Source organism: Protopterus annectens, chromosome 1.part0 (genome assembly GCF_019279795.1).
Source record: "Protopterus annectens isolate FY-2018-M chromosome 1.part0, PAN1.0, whole genome shotgun sequence".
NCBI lineage: Eukaryota > Metazoa > Chordata > Ceratodontiformes > Protopteridae > Protopterus > Protopterus annectens.
Window position 1 is genome coordinate 653,168,525 of NC_056725.1, and position 22,010 is coordinate 653,190,534.

General features: G+C 38.4%; 1 protein-coding gene across 1 annotated transcript in view; it reads left to right on the top strand.

Annotated features, from left to right (window-relative positions):
- ABCC5 (ATP binding cassette subfamily C member 5) overlaps positions 1-22,010 on the top strand; it is a 608,550-nt gene that overhangs the window by 262,604 nt on the left and 323,936 nt on the right. Inside the window, exons 9-12 of the mRNA XM_044061975.1 lie at positions 5,987-6,094; positions 10,435-10,767; positions 11,455-11,526; positions 16,277-16,401. Coding sequence (XP_043917910.1) covers positions 5,987-6,094; positions 10,435-10,767; positions 11,455-11,526; positions 16,277-16,401 — 638 coding nt within the window. The remainder of the gene's footprint in view (positions 1-5,986; positions 6,095-10,434; positions 10,768-11,454; positions 11,527-16,276; positions 16,402-22,010) is intronic.

Below are 22,010 nucleotides of genomic sequence, written 5' to 3' on the forward strand. Positions count from 1 at the left end.
GGACTAACCGGAGAACTGACTCCTCTCACCCTGTTGCTGTGGACCCCCTCTGCCACAGGGGTGGTGTCTTCCATTATAACCCCCTCCTCTGCCTCTAGAGGGGGTTTCACCATGTGTGTCGTGAAAGGCTGCTTGAGTTTTTCAGAACCACATCTCCCCCCCCAGGGCCCTTGGGGTAGGGCCGAGTAGGAGTGGAAAAGCAGACCCCAATGGCAGATAAAGTCTTGCCTTCCTGTTCACACCTGATTAACGTTTCCTTTACTTTGGGCCCAAACAGTGATGAGCCATCAAATGGGGTATTAATAAAAGAAGACTTGAAGGGTTCCGCAAAGGAACAGAGATGCATCTAGGCTTGTCTGCGAAGAGCAATGCCTGAACTAGCGGCTCTACTCGAACCATCAGCTGCATAGGATATGAGACGCATGGACGAGTTCACTACTGAGTTTAGGGTAGCGAGCTGGGCGTTGACTTTGTTGGCCACTCCTGCAGCTACCGTACCCTGGAGAGTATCTCCTAGCTCTTTCAGGAGATCTCTCCGTAGTCTTGTAAAATGGGTCAAGTAGTTCAGTGATCACAGAGAAAAAGTCACTGAACTAAACATGTGCTTCCCATATCTATCCATAACCCTAGAATCTCTGTTAGGGGGATGGATAGAAGGGGATGGCTCAGATACTTCCTTTTTGGTGGCTGCAGCCACCACCATGGCATACACAGACACTCCTTTTGTCAAAAAACTTTTATCGACTAGGGCAGATATGAATTTATTGGGTCTACGAGGGACAGGTTCCATGGCCTCCGGTGACTCCCACGCCTTATGTGAGATCAGATCCATGAGCTCGCCATAAGGCAGAGACACCCAAGAAGTGGAAGGTTGAGACCCAAAAGCCTTCAAGATCACAGACTCATCCTCAGTAGGGGTCTTGGACTGCCAGTCGCCCCTCTGACTAAGGATCTTTAGTATTTCTGCAAAAGAGATATCCTCAGAGAGGGACTGAGGGAACCCTTCTGACTCATCTAAGTCCATGTCAGATGTCAAAGACTCCTGTGGGGAGTCTAAGTGCCTCCTCTTGCACAGTCTCTTTCTGGGCACCTCCTCAGTGGGAGGGTCTGGAGAGGTCTCAGAAGAGCAGGGGACACCCTGTGGGGAAACTTGAGGCTCACGGTCTCTACACTTAGAGGGGTTGGTAGATGCAGAAGTAGACACAGGAGCTTGAGGGGAGAGGGAAAGCTGAACCAATGCTGATGTTGTCTTTGGAGACAAAACTCTCCTCATAGCATCGAAGGAACCATGGCTCTGACAAGGAGGAGGAGTGGATGGACCCGAGAGTACCGTACAATCCTCCTGCACCGAAACCCTGGGCTCTGAGCCTGAGGTAGGAGCTGAGCTAAACTGAGCCGAAGCCCCAAGAGGGAGAGTCGGCACCGACAAGTCGGTGCAACTATCCTCCCTGGACCCAGCTGGAGAGCATTGGTTCCTAGAGCCCTCAGTTGGCACTGAGGACATCCGAGTAGAAGGAGCTGATAACCCCAGAGTGGATAGCAGCTCCAAGGGTCCAACCACCATCTGTTTGACTTCCCTCAGCTCCGAGAGTCCAGAATGGCCCGGAGGAGAAGTAGACAAGTTTGGTTCCATGGTCTTCAGCACCGACAAGCTGGTCGGGGCCGACAACAATTTGGCAAGTCCTGGTGCCTGTAAAAGCTTCTGCACTAGCCGATCCATGTCCAAATCTGAAAGGCTGACCGAAGACTTAGCTGAATGCACTGAAGGTGCTGACTGGAGCAGAGGTGAAGAAGGAACTTCGGAGACCGGCTCCAATACTGAGAGCTGGCTCCGAATCAAAGGTACACTTGGCTCCGATGACTGTGGAACCGATGACCCTCCTTCTGAAATTTTAGCCTTTTTGGATACCTTATCTGAAGACTTGGATTTTGAAGATTTGGAAGACGTACTAGCACCTTCATGGCTATTCAAAACCTCTGAAAAAGATTGCTGTAGCAATCCTCTGTCTATAAGTTTCCTCCTTCTCTCCAAGAGGACTCTTGAAGAGAAGGAATGACAAATACTACAGGTGTCTTGGAGGTGCTTGGCCTCCAAGCAGTAGACACATTGAATATGTCCGTCAGTGATGGACATTTTCTGCCCACAATCTGGGCATTTTTTAAAACCCGATTTGGGATGGGATTTCTCCCTATCCTCTGACATATTGAGAAAAAAACAGTAAATAGATTCACAAACAACTAAGCCCAACCCGGGCACTATCTACAACAGTAATATATATATATATATATATATATATATATATATATATATATATATATATATATATATATATATATACATATATAAAAATATATAAATAAAAATATAATACAAATATGGGACTAAGAGTCCCACACAAAAAAAAACTAATCGCTAAAGGGATTAATAGTAGGAAAAAGGGCTAAAGGCCCACACAAACTAAAAAGCCAAGTCCCTAATTTAAAACAATTTAAACTATATAAACTGTCTAAACTATCTAAAAATAATAAAACTAACACACACTACAGAAATATATCAAAAAGGAAAACTTTTTAAAAAACTTTTTAAAATCTTGCTGTTTGTAAAATGGTCCGAGCTATCTGGATCACCGAGATCTCTCTTGCCTTGGCAAACTAGATCTGGGGTAATTCTATGGTGGGATAAGGGGCTGGTCTCGAGCTACTGGCAAACCCTGAGCTTGCTATCGGCCATGTCGGAGCTGAGGATCGGCTCCAACCCATCAGTGAGAATAATTGGCGAGATTAACAACTTCACATTATTGCTTTTACTGCTGCTTTAACTGAAAATATTTAAATGTGTTCCAGAACCTAATGATGCTAATAGAGTGATTATAAATGGTATGACAATACTGGTTGAATATAAATATTCTAGCTTAGATTTTGATTTTATTGTGCTTTTATAATTTATTATATTAGTCTAAATATTTGTCTATCTATATCTATAGCTATCTATATATCTATTTATGTATATATAACTATATCTTTATATATATATATATATATATATATATATATATATATATATATATATATATATATAGCGATAGCTATATCTATATATATGTATAAATATATATATATATATATATATATATATATATATACATATATATATATATATATATATATATATATATATATGGGTCTATATGACTTGATGACAGTTCATATGATCGACAGTTTATTTGTCGACAGTTCATTTGATCGAGAAGCATTTGCCCCCTTCCCCAATGTTGTGTGACCCTGGAGTTGATATATATAGTTAGGGGGGTGTGTGGGGGGCACAAAATGCTTGTCGATCAAATGAACTGTCGACCAAATAAACTGTCGATCATATGAACTGTCGACCAAGTCATATAGACCCATATATATATATATATATATATATATATATATATATAGATGTATCTGTCTTTAAGGTAAATATTTATTCATCTATATGTATATAGTTATCTCTATCAATATGTATTTATGTATTTTTATATCAACATAATATATATTTATTTATTTCACATTTGTTTACCAGGTTAGTCCAGCTGAGTTTGCAAACAAACCCATTTTCTGTGGAGACGCAAGGGGAAAATCCCCAGCAAACATAAGCAAAGATAAACATACAGGACAAAAGCTATTAAAAATAACAATTCAAATATGAAATTAATTATAAAGAGAAAAACAAAAGAAAAATTATGAACATTAAGGGTTGCACTGATAGTGGTCTAAATTTACTGCATGCGAGAGTAAAAACAAAAAGATAATCATCCAAAAGAAGGACAGTGTACAGACATTGATAGGAAGTGGGGGGGGGTAGATAAATAGTGTGGAGAATGGGAGGGGGAGAGAAAGGGGGGGGCTATAGTAGTAGAGCTGAGGGATTAGGAGGTTAGTTTAAGCAGAAATTACTACAGAGAAAGAGTTAGGAGATGCAACAGGTTATACAGTAGGACAGACTAAGACTACGAGTGGTGAAGGCAATGATCACACACATACTATATACATATAATTATATATATATATATATATATATATATATATATATATACACATGCATATTTTATATACACATATATATATATATATATATATATATATGTATATATATACATGCATATATCTGTATATATATATATATATATATATATATATATATATATATATATATATATATATATATATATATATATATATATATATATATATATATATTTATATAATGAATGATTTATTCATCTAGAGCCAATGGTTACATCACTAGGTGGCTAGACTTGCTACTGTATATTGAATGGTTCACATTAAATAATCCATTCAGAAAACATCAGCTAAAACATGTCAATAATTCATCATATTGACCACACAAATTAACAACACCCAGTGCATCGGAAAAGGAAACAAATTTCCTTTTCTGATTTACTACCCATAATACTATCACATATCCAGTTCAAATTTGTCTGAACAGTGGTAGTGTTATGAAAATGTTTTTAAGGTAAAATGCAAGGTTAGGGTTATGGGCAGGGACAAGGTTAAGGTTAGGGTTAGCATGCAATTCTAAGGTTGGCAAGGGGGGGGGGTTGCTGTTTCACCTTCTGGGATATATTATACTGTTCCTGATTAGGTAATATATTTCAGTTTGAGTTCTTAGTGCTTTTGCTTAGTTGGCCTACACTAGCTTTTTCCCATAAAATGTACAGGTAGCTAGAAATGTGATTGGTCAGTTTTCCTTACCAGGTTAACCTGGTAAGTCAACTGGCTTATCGCATGTTTTTCAGTTATGATCCACACTATCTGGCAGAAATTATATGTCATCTTAGACTATAAAAAAGAATATTATTAAAATCAGCAGCAGTTTACTTATAACAATAAACAAGTATATGTACATATGAATGCCATCATTAAATACAATTATAACATTAACAATGCTGTTTTACAGTATCTGCAGTGCAAACACCATTTATATTATGTACACGGGAGTTCTGAGAAGTGCACAGCATTTTAGTAATTATGTGGTGAGATGCAAAAGGTGATGGTAGGAACCCTATCCTGAGTCAGTAAAGCACCTGCATTTATAATCATCTTTAAGTTGCATTTTAAGTTGTTTCCTGTATTACTGTAGATTATTAAATTTACAATTTTTTTTTTGTGGCATAAATTTCCAGCTTGATAAGCCAGTTTTAGAAAAGTCATTTTTACTCATTGCCAGTGAGTATGAAGGCATTATTAGCTGTATGTTTTGTAAATTTTAAAGAAAATAAGTAGAGTTTCCGAAATGCAAGTTTTTAGAGGAGGACAGTAGTTTCCACTGAGGAGTTGAAACGTATACATTTTGCATTACCCAGTGTTAATTCCCAAGTTTCTTTTCTGTCATTATTACTTTTTTTTAGTTTATGACAAGATTCTTTTAGACATCTTATCATCCTACCAAATGTCAAAATGTTATTAAGTTTTAGAATCTTCAGTCTTTTTGAGTGGTGAAGAAAAGATTGGTACAAAGTGCAGAAAATGTGCTCATGCATGCTTTTGCCTACTATAATTTTTAAATTTGTGAACATCTTTGATTAAATGAATTTACTTGGTAGGTATTATATTCGCAAAACTGAAACAACTTCTTTTTCTAGTACTGTTATTTAATGTTCATATTCAAGTTCTGCTACTGTGTCTTTTTCAAACTCTGTAATAATAATAATAATAATAATAATAATAATAATAATAATAATAAAAATGTTTGTTTTAAACAGAATAACATTTTTGGTTTAAAAATGTCATAATGTGAAATGGTTTGTTTAATACTTTTGTGTAAAATTTGAAGTATCTCTAAAACAGTTACCTTGCGAAGTGCTACAGATAAGGGATACTTCCCAGCTGCCTAAAACAGTTTGATGAAACATTGCAACATTTGAAACATTTGATTCAAAAGTAATGTACAGTTTTCTCACTCCCTTTTTCATGTTTTAAGGTTTTTACTGTTGTCACTATGTTTACGTCCATGATGCGTTCCATCAAGATTGTACCCTCATCAGTAAAATCACTTTCAGAAGCTTTAGTGTCTATCGCCAGATTTCAGGTAAATGTCAGATTCTGAATTTGAATTAATCTGTAAAATAGATCATAATGTTACAAATGTGAAAAGATTATTAATGTTTGTTAATCTTGAAATTCTCATTTAGTTTATTGCTAGGTTATATTAAACAGCTATTTGCTTATGTCAACTGACTCACATCCTGAAGTGCCATGTGTAAAATTTTAGTTTCCTGTCTTAGTAGCTTCACTGCCTGCATAACTCGGCATCTATTATTTCTTCTTGGGGAAAAATATGAACATTTCACAGTAACAGCACAGAATAGTGATAATTAAGATTGCTAAAGGGCATTTGTCTAAATGTAGTATTTTATGTGGAGGATAACCTCTCTACACATCCATGGGATTGCATCCCATCACCCTCTGCTACCACTTACTATAATCACTTCTGAAATCATCATTACTAGGAGAAAAGGAACACATTTTTCTTTTACAGATTTTTTGAGTGTTTGCCATTTTCTTTGTTTAAACAAGGTTAGAATGGCAAAAAGCATCTCTGAAACTTTCTGGCAACTTTGGAATTCTGGAACTGCTCATGATGTGTTTTAGAAGAAGCTGTGCCTTCTGCCATTAGCATTTGTTTATGAGAACCATATCAATCATGGATGGGGGAATATTCATGGGTGGGATCATATTGGTCATGGATGGGAGCATATCAGACATAGATTTGATCATATCATCCATGGATGAGACCATATCATTCATGGATGGAGCCATATCATCCATATCATTCATTGCTGGACCATATGAGTCATGGATAGGACCATATCTTTCATGGATGGAACCATATCAGCCATATTATTCATTGATGGCACATTATCAGTCATGGATGGAACCATGTCAATCATGGATGGGACCATGTCATTCATGGATGTTACCATATCATTCATGGATGGGGGGGCTATAGCAATCATGGATGGGACCATATCATTAATGGAAGGGATTCTGTGAATCTTTGTTTTTTTTATGAAGATTTTGGAACTGAGTGCATGAACAAGGTCATGTTTTGTTATGAACAGTCCTTTTGTTAGAAAACTGATGTTAAGAATTTTCATTCTTGGAGATGCAGTGACCTCAGAACTACTTGTTTAAAATGTTGTAGATGGAAGGTGGGTCTTTCATAAGGAAGGACTTTAATAGCACTTGATAACACATTTAATATTTATCTGTCATTTTTCTCTTCAGTGCACCACTACTTTTGGGGATTTAGTTGCTATGAAAAAGAATACATGCAATCCTGCTTTAGCAAGTAATACTGTAATCTTTGTTCCTTCCAGTTTTAATTCTTCTTTCAGTTATTAAGATCTTCATATAACCAGTCTGAAAGTAAATAAAATTTCTCAGCCAGTCATAATTTGACTTAGCCTTTGTGATTACTTTCAGTTGCAAAAAAGTTATAGCATTTTGCAGGTTCTCAAATTGCAATGCACTTGACTACAGAAATTTCAACCATACTGAAAATGTCTGTTTGTAAGCATATTACCATTTTAGCTGACATCTGTAGTCAAATTATGTGAGCTGGAGAGCCAAAAAACAGAATAACATTATCTTTAGAGGTAAAAACAGGAGAGTTAAGCAAGAAATAACAAAAGACACAGACTTACACATTAAAACACCAGGCTCTTCATGACAGTACCTGTTTCACCACTTAACCCTTCAACATCATTAATTCGCCATGGGATTTTGGCAAGAAATTAAAAACAATGACTATAAAGGTTTGGTATTTTTCTGTTATACCTGTCATATCAGAAAAAAACAAAGAAGTGCAAGTAGTCACATTTCTTCACACAGTCGGGGGGGGGGGTCCTGGAGAAAGGATTCCACATCAACCATTTAGTAAGGACAGATCTTATAGCCTCATTTGCCTTGTATTGCATGCATGAAGGTATACTGAGATCAGTATAATATAATGCAGTCTGTATACAAAGAGAATTACAATAGGAGACTGAGCTGGAAAGCAGAGTATATTTGGAGGCAATTAGTTTGGGGATAAAGTTTATCATGAGGTAATAAAAAATGCAAAAGACATAAGGTTATACCCCATGGAGGGTGGGGGTGCTTTTATGTCAGTAAGTCATATTTGGGACATCACTTTCAATGCAGTTCACATCCATGCAGAAGAGAGCAACAGAAAAAGGATGCAGATGCTGTGAACTACTCCTTTACACCTTGTCAGTCTTTAAAATGGGGTACTCTGGACACTGAACTGTTTGGCAGTTTATAGAATGCAGTCCTCCTCATCTAATGCTCAGTACAGTGGGGCAAGGAGGAGAAATTATTGGGCTTATTTTCTCTTCCATTGTATGGGATATATCTGAATCCATTCCTGCGGTTCTCATTGATCCCATGCCTCACTAGAATATTTGGGAAAAGAGACCAGAATTAATTCTTACCACCCCCTTGTTTCCAAGATGGACATGGATTTCAGGCTTTTAAATCTCTGGTGGCACAGAAAAGAGTCATGGACCAAATGGACAGTCTCAGCCACAGTTGGAGTAACATTCCTCTCTCTGGAGTCTCAGAGGTTATTAAGGCTGCTAGGAAGACTTTCCCTTGGCAGGCCGATATCTCCAAAGGGAATGGTTCTCATTTAAGGTGGAGGAGTACACTGTAACAACCCACTCCATCAACGTGCATGTGATGATGACTTATTTCTGGCAGCTATAAGACATGGGGTCTGATTATTCCATGTTCATGTTATACATGCCGGACCTCCCACTTTTAATAAGCCATCACCTTTGTGAGATTTAAATGTCAAGGCTGTTAGACTTGGCTATTCACCATTTGCACCTGCAGGCTCAGTGGCGTCAATGTTTGTTTCTCTGTAGGGTGTCACCTCTTCACATAAGATCCCAGACATTCATACTCTTATTTTTAGGGAATTATATCTATTTTTTCATAAAACAGAGTGTCTGTCAAGAAGAATCATTGTTTTTATATTGGTGATTTTGGAATTGTCCTTGAGCCTCTCTGTCTATCAACTGGTGTTCTTTATGGAAAAGGAAATCAGAGGAGAAAAGATCCTTTACATCCTAGGAGTACACATGCAGCACAGGTGTTACCTGCAAAAGATGCATGAGTTTTGGAAGACACACAAGTCCACCTGCTTTACACCAGGCAGAAGAGGTTAATGGTTGCCAAGTGGATACTTAAATAGGTTGGCAACTGCATTGTTTTGCCATGAGGTAGCTAACTGCCATCTGATAAATGCAGTTAATTCCACTAGAGGAACTACCTCCAGCACTCGCATCAGGAATATCTCTAACCACTTGGCCACCATAGGGAACTTTGCCCTTTTCTCCACTGTAGTGCAATCTCGGGGTTAGTATATTTAGCTAGGGGGATGTAAGAGAGCTGCCTCCCACATGGGGTATGTGGTAGGTGAAGCCCCTCACTTTAGTGGGTTTAATTTGTTTCGGTTTGTGTCTTACTTATTGCTGGCCAAGTGGTTAGTTTCCTGGAGGCAAAATATGCTGTTCCAGGAATTTGTTCATTTATATTTTTGGCGCTGTCATCTCACTGTTATGTGAGTTGACATTATGGTAATATGTTTTTTTGACATATATACACACACACACACACACAGATATATATATATATGCCAGAGATGACAATGCGAAAACTTCAGTTACGTGACAGACCACATAGCCGACAAGTTTCCCATGGTAAGTAACCACTGGGCCAACAAGGGGAAATTTACCATTTTCCCCACTGTAGTGCAATCCTGGAGTTGATATATTTAGTTAGGGGGTGTGGGGATTGGGGTGTGGGTGGAGCATAGCCCCCCCCACCTGGATGGGTTGTAGATGGTGCGGTGTATTCTCCATGAGTTTTTGGCCCAGTGGTTACTTACCATGGGAAAATCTTCGGCTATGTGGTTGTTCGTTTATTTGAATATTCGGTGTTGTCATCTCGAGCATCTGGTGTTTGGTTATGCAAGATTTCATGCTTCTGAAGTAGACCCATATATATATATATATATATATATATATATATATATATATATATATATATACACACACATACACACACACACACACACACACGTTAATATATGTTTTTATGTAAGTTTATCTAATATACATTTTATCTAAAAACAATATACAAATAACATTTTATCTAAAACAAATTTAATCTAACGTTTCAGAAAGACAAAATACACCAAAAAGAAAGACATTCTTCTGAAAAAAGAATATGCAATTCTGTGCAGTTTTTCTTTCAAAATGACTTAAAAGAGAAAACCAGAAACATACTAAAACATTACAGCATGAAATAAAGCAGTGATGGTGTAATTCCTTTTCTTTATGAGTTCGCTTCATATTGCAGGATCTGTTTTTGATGGAAGAGTGGGAATCAGTAAAGCAGGTGCCACAAGAGCCTGAAAATGCCATTGAGTTTAGAGCCGCAACTTTAGCTTGGATTGATGACTCCAACACCTCATTAAAAGTAAAGTCAAGCAGAAAAAAAAGAAATGACACAAAAAAGAAAAGGCTTGGAAATGTCATTCCCAAAGAAACTTTAAGGCTTTTGGATCAGAAACTCCCAAATGAAAAGGAAAGTGCGGAAACACAGACTACAGATAGACCACTGATCATAATGGATAATCAGAAACAGAATTACCAGAGAACACTTTTCAACATTAACTTAAACATTCAACAAGTATGTATCATTTTAAATAATCTTTACCATGCGATGCTTTTAGGTACTGTTGCCAGAGTCTCAGCCCAAGAAATTCTCTTACTTTATTAAATATAGAACATACAAAATTACAGTGCTTTTGCACATGTAAAGTTTATCTAATGTAAGCAAACAGTGCTCACTATTATCAGTATATGCAGTTATTTTAGAGCCAAAGCATGTTATGTCTGTATCTTTGCCTGACAGTGTGTGTGTCTCTGTCTTTATCTCTCTTTCTCACATCTCACACACACACACACACACACACACACACACACACACACACACACACACACACACACACACACACACACACACACCCAGAGCAAATAAATATTCTCACATATATTTTACATAATAATTCTGGTACTGATTTAATTATATTTTGGACAAATGCTGATGTTTTTAACTTCTTCCTAGCATTTTTAGTTTATATAATGTTTCTACTGTGTTTACATTAATGTTTAAGTCATAGGAAGTTGAAGGTTATTGAGTCTGATGGCTATTACGTCTATATAGTAGAATAAGCCTATCAGCTGCTGCACTCTTAAAGTAACTGCACTTATAATGAGTTGCTAAATAATTCTCAGGTTTAATTTTAAAGTCAGATCAACTTAGAGTATACTTCTGCTAGTATAGAATAAACAATGTTGTTTATTTTCTCCGGAGGGAAAGCTGATTGGCATATGTGGCAGTGTTGGAAGTGGCAAAACCTCGCTGATTTCGGCAATCCTGGGGCAGGTAAGGCCAGTGTTGTTATGTTGATTGATCCAAATGAAGGAATTATTGCCTGATATCCACCAAATTTTCTGCAGTACTCTGTACCATCAGTAGGTCTATAGCAGAAAATGAGCATAAGCTTTCATTAGAGATTTCATGTTGGACTTCAAAGCATGGACATCGGTTATGTAGTAACATTTCAGTCTTGGTGGTCCTTTTGCACTATATCACCAGCTGTTCCGTCTTTTCTTAGCAGCGTAAACCTCAAAAAGCAGAACCTGGAAATGGTAAAAAATCTACATGTGGCTTTTGATGAACATGGCTTTAGAATGTATACTCAACTCTGAACTCTTACAACACTTGTGGTCGAAATATGGGATGGCAGAAATGCTTGCAATGCCACCTGTATGAACAAAAACAAAAGTAGTTGCATGTTTTCTTTTGTTTCTAGGTTCTGTTATTTGTGAGGTTTTTTTGTGAATATACTGTAAAACTCTTCATCGCCTGCTCGGTTTTCAGAAGCTTAACATTCTCTTGGATTTGTCTGCATCCAAACTTAAATTACTTCAAACTGAAATTAATTGTTTTCACAAATATTTAACTCTACATATGCTACCGATTTTAAATTATTTCTAGGATCTTATGTAATTTTAAAATATAAAATCAGAATTGTTAGTCACACTGGCTAATCATTTATCTGAACTTCAAATCTGTTAAAACTTTAATTTAGTTGATTTTGCTGAATAATTGTAACGCTTATTTTTTTCTTTATGGTTATTTTGCAATAATCTTGAAAAGTTGTAATGTAATCTCGATAATAAAATTATTCATTTGTTGTTTAAAACCTTTCTTTATACCTTAATAAAATGTCTAATGATGGCTTATACTATTATGGAATGACATCCTTGTTATTTACTTGTGTATGCTACAAAGTGGTAAGCTTTGGAAATAGCTTTACTCTATTAACATTTCGTAACTGTCTGTTTACTGTCTTACTGGTGTGACCGAGAGCGCTTTTTAGAGTAGTGATATTTTTACAATTTTTATGGTATATTTTCTGCAGCTTGAATGGGATTCTTTTTATATCCTTCTGTAAAATGTTTGAGACATAAGCTATTTGCATGCATAGGCATCATTAATAAAACTGTTACATACTGCAGCAGTTTTACTGAGGCGGTTACGCACAAGTGTTATAAGAAAAAGTAACACTACCAGTGTGTGTACCCACTAATCTTGTTTTACCAGGCATTTGTCTTTGCTAAGTATAAACTTGCACTGATGAATGACTGTAGCAGTATAGTAGAGGGGGGGGGGGGCAGAGAGAGTGATTAAGACCTGAAAAGCAGCTTACACTAAACAAGTCATGGTGTAAAGTAAATTTTGAGTGGTTATAATATGCCTATCTTAAGACTTTCATGGTGTGGGTAATGCTGGGCTTACTCACATCTGCTGTGGTTTGATCATGAGAAATTTTTATTTATTTATTTTTTATTTTTTATTTTACATTTGTTAACCGGGAAAAATCCGACTGGATATATATCCATTTACAGCAGAGGCCCGGGGAGAAAAGCTTCAAGTTATAAAAAATTTAGTAACAATAAAAATGTAGGTAATAGCATATCTAAAATTTAACAATGAATCTATTTATACTACTTAAAAAATGCAGGTTACAAGGATCTCTATAAGGTTAACAGTTGGGCAAGGACAAAAGTTATATATAAGTTACAAATAGATAGGAGATAAAAACATTATTGCTTAGGCAGTAAATATACAGGGAAAACCAGTTTTAGAGAGGTGTGTCTGAAGGATAAGAATTTTCAGTTAGAGAGTGAGGAAGATGAAATAGAGATGGTACTATAGATTGGTGGAAATTATAAATAGTGTGAGGCAGAGTAGTCACCTAAGAAGGAGAAAAGGGAAACCACAATTGAGAGCTAAGTTTGGTCTAAAATGTTTATTGGTGTGTTTTTAGGTTAGTCGGGGTTAAGATATGAGCATGAGTATAGTTTGATTATCTCAGTCTACTTTATATAGTTAGTTGGGGTTTAGGCATGGACATAGCCAGACTCTGTGCATGTGTGTTTTTAGGGAAATTTTGAATTGAGGGAAGGAGCTATTAGTGGTTACTAGTGGTTACTAGAAATGGAACTTCCACTGACAGTAATAATTAAATGCCAAACCGTTATCTTTTGCCTTTCTTCATGTATTAGTAATTATGAGTTATACAGTTTTTCGATATCATATCAGCTTTCTGTTTCCTTTGCTGATGTCCATCTGTCAAAGTAGGACTGTGATGATTTTTGGCAGATTATGTGGCTGGTATCATGACAGTATCCCTGATGGAACATAAGTGCAAGATGTTTCCCTGATGACCAAACTCAATGTGCTAAAACCTCTGATGTCCAGTATACTCATAGATAAAGCAGAAATCAGGGTAGCAGCTGCCCCCAAATCAAGAGGAGACTAAGAAGGATGCTGCAGAATATGTTTTTAAAATCAGCAGTCTCCCTGCAAAGTATGCAAACACAGGATGTGCAGCCCACTTTACATACCTAACAGCACTTTATTAATTTAGCATTTCAATGGCTAGAGGAGATAGAGGAATAAGTAATGAAGGAACAGCCTGAGATTAGGTGGCCTGAAAGAAGGGTGTCTTCTTAACTGTCAGCTTGCCAGTGGCATTGAATTTGGACCCATCAGTCTCCTCGATTATTAAAAGGAGGTCTATATCACTTTGTGAATCACTTATGATTGAATGCCTATTAATTGAACATCTATTTATCAAAGATGCCAATCACTGAACAGAGTTTTCAGCAAAAGTTTGCTTAGGACAGACCAATGGTAGGTCACCCTAGGGACCGTAAACATAATCATAAAACTTAACACCGTGAACAAAATCATAAAACTTAACACCTACCCAGGTGGGGACCTATGTCCCCAAAGCCCCCTAACTAAATATAGCAACTCAGAGATCACACTACAGTGGGGAAAAGGGCATATTCCAGATGGTGGCCAACCTTTGGCTTGCCCTAGGAAAACTTTCACTGAAAGCTCTGTTCGACGATTTGCAGCTTCGATAAATAGGTGTGTGACGAATAGGGGTTTCGATCATAAGTGATTCAACAAAGTGATATAGACCCATTAAAAGGAACCACAAATTCCAGACAAAATGTCTCATCAGATCTTCAGTCAGATAAAGAAAACCCTTAGAACTTATGAAATCAAAAGTTAGAGTGTTGCAATATATTGCACATGAAACCACACAAAAAAGAAATAATTTGCAAAGCTAACCTCTCTACAGCATTCAAAAATGCCTGACTCTTGGCTGTTGATTTACTGTGTTAACTTGGTTATTTATTGCACTTAGGGCTTCATTTCAGTAATTTAACATTAAAAAAGTTAGCTCTATCCTCAGGCAAGAGTAGAGAGAAGCCTGATTTTCTTCTGTGCTGATAATCACCAGGAAAACTTAAAGCAGGCCTGTGGTGATTGGCCAGTGGACTGTTTTGTTTGTTTCCTATTTTTTCTGCCTGTAAATTCAACAAACTATAGCTATGTTGCTATAGACACTGTATTGCTTTTTTACTTGATCAAAATAATGCAGCTGTACAAGACATTTTTATAATATATATTCTACTATAAAAGAAGGTAAGATAGACAGCTAGTGAGCTGCAACATAACATAATGGCCACATCTGCAACCACTCAGTGCTTGAAATTTTTGTTTGCACAAGAGAGAAATGTTGCTAACACTGTGACACAGCTCAGGCTGACTCCATCTCCCAAAGGTAGTGTAATATGAGATGTATGCACGTGTTCTGATGTACTGTTACTGCTGGATGACAACACAGTTATATAAGACACTTATGTAACAGTATGACTTTGAAGAGATATTAATTTAACACTTTAACACTCAGTATGACTTTGAAGAGATATTACTTTAATACTTTAACACTGAGTTTTTCTCCATTCTTTCTTCCTGGGACAAGACAGTACCTTCTCATCATTGTGATTTTATAATGTGGCAAGTAATTTAGTAGCTAGTACACTTTGCCACGTATTTTATTATGTTATTTTGTATTTTCTTACTATTTTGCATGACTGCAGCTGTATTACTGACACTGGTCCTGCACTTGTTTGTACAAGCTACAGCATTTTTCTGGACATCTAATCACTATATGTTACAAGCAGTGGTTACATTAGCCTTTATCTATCAAGGAGACACTTCTCTGTAAGAGGGTCAAACCTGAAAAAACAAAAGGAGTAGAGAACAACACAGGGTGTATAAGAATGTCATATACACCTAAGTCTCAACATGAAACCTATGTTGCTCCTGCTAAAGAAGATAGCCACCACTGAAAACATCTGGCTGGAAAATAGGATACAGAAAGAGTAGGCCCAGGTCTTAAGATTTACTGATACAGTGGCCTATTCTTGAAAATGTTGTTACTGGCAATATCTTACCCAGCTGTACATTCAAGCTCATACCTCATACTGGTACCTGATATGTAAAATGAGATGTCAATCAGTAAAATGGACTTAATAAACAACTCTGTTCTGTGCTGCAGCCTTATAGTTCTTGATTATGAGACTGTTTCTTCGAACCATCAGTTTACATGTATTAACTGAACATGGTTGTCAAGTTTGTACTTTTTATTCTGTTTTATCTTGCCATATTTGTAGCTAAAAATGTCTCCTGGAAAGACATAATAATAATTATTGTTGTTATGTTTTACTTTGTTGTTATTCATATGATGATGCTGGGACCTCAGATGAGTCTTCTGGAAGGAAGTATAGCAGTAAATGGATGTTTTGCCTATGTTGCACAACAGGCTTGGATCTTAAATATGTCACTGAGGGAAAATGTCTTATTTGGCAAGCACTACAATGAAGTTAAGTAAGTACGACAGCCTTATGTTTTTAAGCTTCAAAGTTGCAAAACGTATTTTTCTTTGCTTGTAATTTATGTGTTCTGTGAAATATGGTTAAACGTATATAGGCAGGTGAGACCCTCGATGTGTGGAATCTGAGTACAGGAAATGATTGGCTTTTTTTGTTCCTTTTTTGCTTTTTCCTCCTCCGTCAATCACTTTAGTGGCCCAGCACACTGGTACTCATCCGCATGGGATCTACCAGCTACTCACCCATTGCCCAGTCTTAATCCAGTGTAATAGTGGGCTGCTCACAAAACAAGGCATTCCAGGGGTTCAGCACATCTGTATATCCAGCCGGGGGAGTTTTGACCTATCAGTTTCACTCTCCCCTCCCCATTGCAGATCCATGGTTAGGTATGGCGGTGAGCATGCAATGGAGATGTGCATCATTTGGCCATCTTTGCTGCAGTTCCACAATGTCTCAAACCTTAAACCCCTTTTGTATGCACGCCCACCTTGTGACATCCCCAGCCTCCACCAGGAGTCATCACTGTGGGTGACAATGGACTGGGACCACCCACCCACCTTTGAGATTGTCACACCTTTCCCTGCCTGCCTGTATGTCAGTTGCCTAAGATGCTAATCAAACTGAGTTGGCTGAGTCAAAGTCAGGGTTTTTCCCTCTACACTACTAGAGCAGCTAGAAAATGAATGGCTTGACTTTTTCATTTAGATAACTTAACCAAAAGCCCACATTCTGTTATCCAAACACTTTTGGTGTTTGTGATTGTGTGCATTTTTATCTTATTAATTATTAATGTACAGATACCTTTTTATTGCCTTTTTACAGATACAGTTTATATTAATTTATTTTTGTATTCATTCATAAATAGAATGTCAAGTGAATAATTCATTGGTGATCCTGCAAATTAGAGTAACTTATAAATAAGTAGGGGCACAGGAAGGGTGGCTTTCTGCAGGGGATGCTGCAGAAGTAAGGGCGTGGCACTATGTGTGACATTTTTACCCACAGACCATGCATGCAGTGGTTTGCACAGTACCACATGTGGCTACATCACTAAAGCAAGTTTGATGCAGGTGTATTCATTAAATACATTTTTGTCCAGTATGGTATTTTTTGTGACATATTTCTATCAGAATGTTCATGACTGCCAAGAGTATGGAATAGACCTTCTATCATCACCACATGTACGCAAAGTGTGTAGACAATTCATCTGCTACTACGTCATTGTGCTCCAAAGAGAAGGATGGACAGACAATAGCAGTATGATATCTAAATAAAAACATACTGGTTTTGATTCAGGTTTGATGCAGTAATGTAACTCCCCCAAAAAATATTGGTCAAAAAGGCACTATTATAGCCGGCATTGATTTCCGTCTCCTGTAACCATGGAGAGTTACATAACAGAAGTGTAAATAGCTTTCCAGTAGTGAGACAAATTTCCAATATCTGGAGAAGGCAAAGGAAAGTTCAGAAAAGCCTGGAGTACAAGGAAATAGGATTAGTATTTATTTATTTATTAATTAGCTAAGCACAATGGGCACACATGCTGCTTTGGAGAGGCAGTCCAGAAGTACTGCCTAGATGAATACATTTCTTATCTTTGGAAGTGAAACTTGAGGGTATCAGACACAGGAACACAGTCTGAAGACTGTTAGCTTGCAGCTTTAACCTTCACAGATAAATAGGTTCATGGGTTCATAGGTGTGTACTAAGCTAATGGCCCTGGAGCCTTTACAAGCCTAGCCCATAGGATTACCCTGGCATCATGCCACCCGACCTTAGTTCCCAGTGCCTCTGTCGTGTAGAGCCACTGGAGTGATCCCCGGGGTGAATTTTCTATTTCCTATCCATTCATCAAGATTTCTCTTGAAGAGGGCCAGTGAGGTGCTCTGCTTGGCATGTATGAGAAGTCTATTCAATAGCATGGGGAATCTCTGAGTTATGAACCTGTCCCTCCAGCATGTTCTATTGACTGTGGTAATGAGGTTGAGGTCTCTGGAGCATGTGGTGTGGTGGGATTGGGATTTCTTTAGATGTAGCATTTCTAACAGAGCTGGGTCAGACATGGCTTTGTAAGTCAATCAGCGATCGCCTCTACGTAGGCGATATGAGCCCGGGAATAGTTGGAGTTTTTGAGTCTGTCCGTATAGGACAAGTGTCTAAGGCCTAGGATCCTCTTTGTGAGGTGCTTTTGTGGCCTCTCCAGTTGTTGCAGGTGTCTAGTGAGGTACATGCCAAATGAGGCATTGTACTCAATGATTGGCCTAATAAGGGAAGAGTAGAGATAGACAATGACCTCTTTCTTCCTGGATGCAAAACCCTTAGTAATGAGATGTGCCACATAGAAGAACTTTCTGAACACAGTGGCAATGTGGTGGTCAAAAGAGAGGTTGCTATCAACCTGTGTTCCCAGATCTCTTATAACACCTTCTGTGTCTAGTAGGCTACCATCAATGTGGTAATAAAGGGGAACTGGGTTTTTCCCAAGGGGGATGATGACACATTTTTTGGCATTGAGCTTAAGGCCATAGTTCTGACACCAGTCGTTGGTCTCAGTGAGGCCTTTCTGTAGGATGTCAACATCACTTGGGGAGTTAATAATAGCTCTCAACTTGCAATTGTCTGTGAACTTTGTCAGCCAGAGTCCCTTCATGTTGGCCTGGACTTCAGAGAAGTAGATACCAAACAGGAGAGGACTCAGGACCAAACCCTGTGGGACTCCACTCATGACTAATCGGAAGTCTGACTTGGAGTCAGCTACTTTCACACTGTGGGCTCTTTCTGTGAGCCACTTTGCAACTCGCCTAGTGATATAGGGGTTGATGCCTAGCTTAGTGAGTTTTTCTATGATTCCTGAGTGGGGAATGGTATCAAAGGCCTTGGCCAGATCACGGTAGGCTGTATGAACCACCTTGCCTTCATCCACAGCTCTAGTGACTGACTCAAAGAAGTCAATCAAGTTGAGCAGACATGATCTACCCTTCACAAAACCAAACTGTGTAGGATCCAGAGTTTGAAGATTCCCTATATCCTTGTTTATTAGGTCCAAGATGATGCATTCCATAGCTTTGCATATCGGACTCATCAGGCTATTGGGATGATAGTTTGCAGGGTCTGTAGTCACTCCTCCTTTGTGGAAAGGGATGACTGTAGCAGTGTGTCATTCGGTAGGGGCAAAGCCTGAGGTGAGGCTGTGATTGAACAGGGCACACTAGGTGAGGTGCCATTTCACTCTGTAGTTCATGTAGAACACAGCCAGGGATATTGTCAGGTCCCTTGGACAGTGCTGTTTTAACCTGTGCAGCAGTAATACTGGGTGCCTGGCAATCTACTGGTATTGTGATTGGTCCTTTTGGGGGGGAGAGGGGTAAAGTTGGCACTGAATCTGTCAGCCAGTATATTGCCAATATCTGTTGGCTCAGTTTATGAGGTATCATTGTGCAGTAGCTCAGAGCAAATCTGTGTATTGCTGTGGAGATTCTTTACATAACTATATAAGGTCTTGTGGTTGTCTTTACTATCTGCTGCAATTCTGTTTTCGTAGCTAGATTTAGAGGATTTGGTGAGGGATCTTAACTTTTTGTTGAGGCGTTTAAAGGAGTTTTTCCAGTCTTGTGAGTTCACCTTATTCTGCATCAGTTTCCGCCTTCTGTTGTAGACTTTGTTTATGGCAGGAGACCACCAGATTGGCTTACTGTTTTTGGAGGAGAGCATCTTGGTTCTATTGGGTATGGCGAGATCCATGCATTTGTGTACATGTTCGTACAGTGCATTGATGTATGATTCGGCAGTCATGCAACTATTCTCCAATTGCATGGGTGTCGTGAAGTTAGCCACCTCTGTTTTTAGGAGCCCAAAGTTAGCTTTGGAGAAGTTTTTCATGGTGGTTACCTTTGTGGGGGTGGTGGTGGGAGGGTTGTGGATTTCCAAGGTGATTAGTTTGTGGTTGGATCTAACCAGAGAGGAGTTAACTACTGGTGTAGAGCAATGGTCACCCATGTTAGTAATGACCAGGTCAAGGATGTTGCTACCTCTAGTGGGGGTAAGAATGAGCTGGTCCAGGGCATTGGAATTAATGAATTCCAGGAAATGTTGGGCAAGAGTATTGGCACATGAGTAATTTTCCCATTTAATGGAGGGGTAGTTGAAGTCACCCAGTATGCGAGTGTTAGGTTGGACCCTAATATTCTCTAGGGTGCTTAGGAACATGGAGTGTGAGTCTTGAGACATGGTTGGGGACCTCTAGCAGGCTATAACCTGGATTGCTGTCTTACCCAATGTTAGTTTCACCTGAAGTATCTCAGATGTGTTATGTTGGGCTACCAGTCTGGAGGTATGTGCATCCTTTATGAATATGGAAACACTACCGCCTTTGGAGCTTCGGTCCAATTCTGGGGCCGAAAGGTGTGGAATGAGTTATAGCCTGGTAGTGCAGGGGTGCTTTCTGCTGTCTTAACATCCTTCTGTAGTCAGACATGAAATCTGGACAAGACATGCAGTTCTTACAAATTCAACTGGCAGAGCTATCTCTTTAAATGTAATGGCACTGCTAATAAATTAAATAAGTATGTGTGTCTATATATCTATATATATATAGATATCTGCCTTTCAGCTTTTCCCACTTAGGGTTCGCCATAGTGGAACTCCGGTCCACTAATGACTGGCAGTGGATTTTTACGGTGCCGAGTTGCCAGTCCGATGCCCAACCTTCCAAGAAGGAACACCCATTCATGCATGCACCTACCTGCATGTCTTTAACGCCATTCGACCACGGGGAGGACATGCAGACTTCACACAGAAGGTGTTCTAGCCGAGAATCGAACAGGAAAACCTCTTGCTGTGAGGCGACAATGCTAACCACTGCACCACCGCGGCCTACACACACACACACACACACACACACACACACACACACACACACACACACACACACACACACACACACACACACACACACACACACACACACACACACACACACACACACACACACACACACACACACACACGTGTGTGTGTGTGTGTGTATAGGGTCTATATTAGAAGATCGACGGTTGAAAACATTGAAAAACATGTGGTTGACACCATATGGCCAATGTCTTCAAATGTCGACCTTATAAATAGACAAAAACAAAAAAAAGAAAAAAGTACCCTAATGGGTTTAAGCAGGAGGGCAAGCCCCCCTGCACCCCCAAACCCCCGCTACTTAAATATACCAACTCCAAGACCTACATTGCAGTAAATGGAAAACTCCCCTTACGAAGATTTCTGTTTACACGCTCGAGATTCTGAGCGTTTGATATTCTCATGTCGACAATGTCAGATTCGACATTGTCGGCTTTCGAGAATATAATATAGACCCTATATATATATATATATATATATATATATATATATATATATATATATATATATATATATATATATATATATATATATATATATATATATCATTGCTGGAGCCTTCCTGTGTCCTGACAGAGTGCTCTTCAAACTATCTGCAGACTTCACACAGGAGGTGCTCTAGCCAAGAATCGAATGGGAGAACCTCTTGCTGTGAGGCAACATCGCTAACCACTGCATCACTGCGGCCTATACACACACACA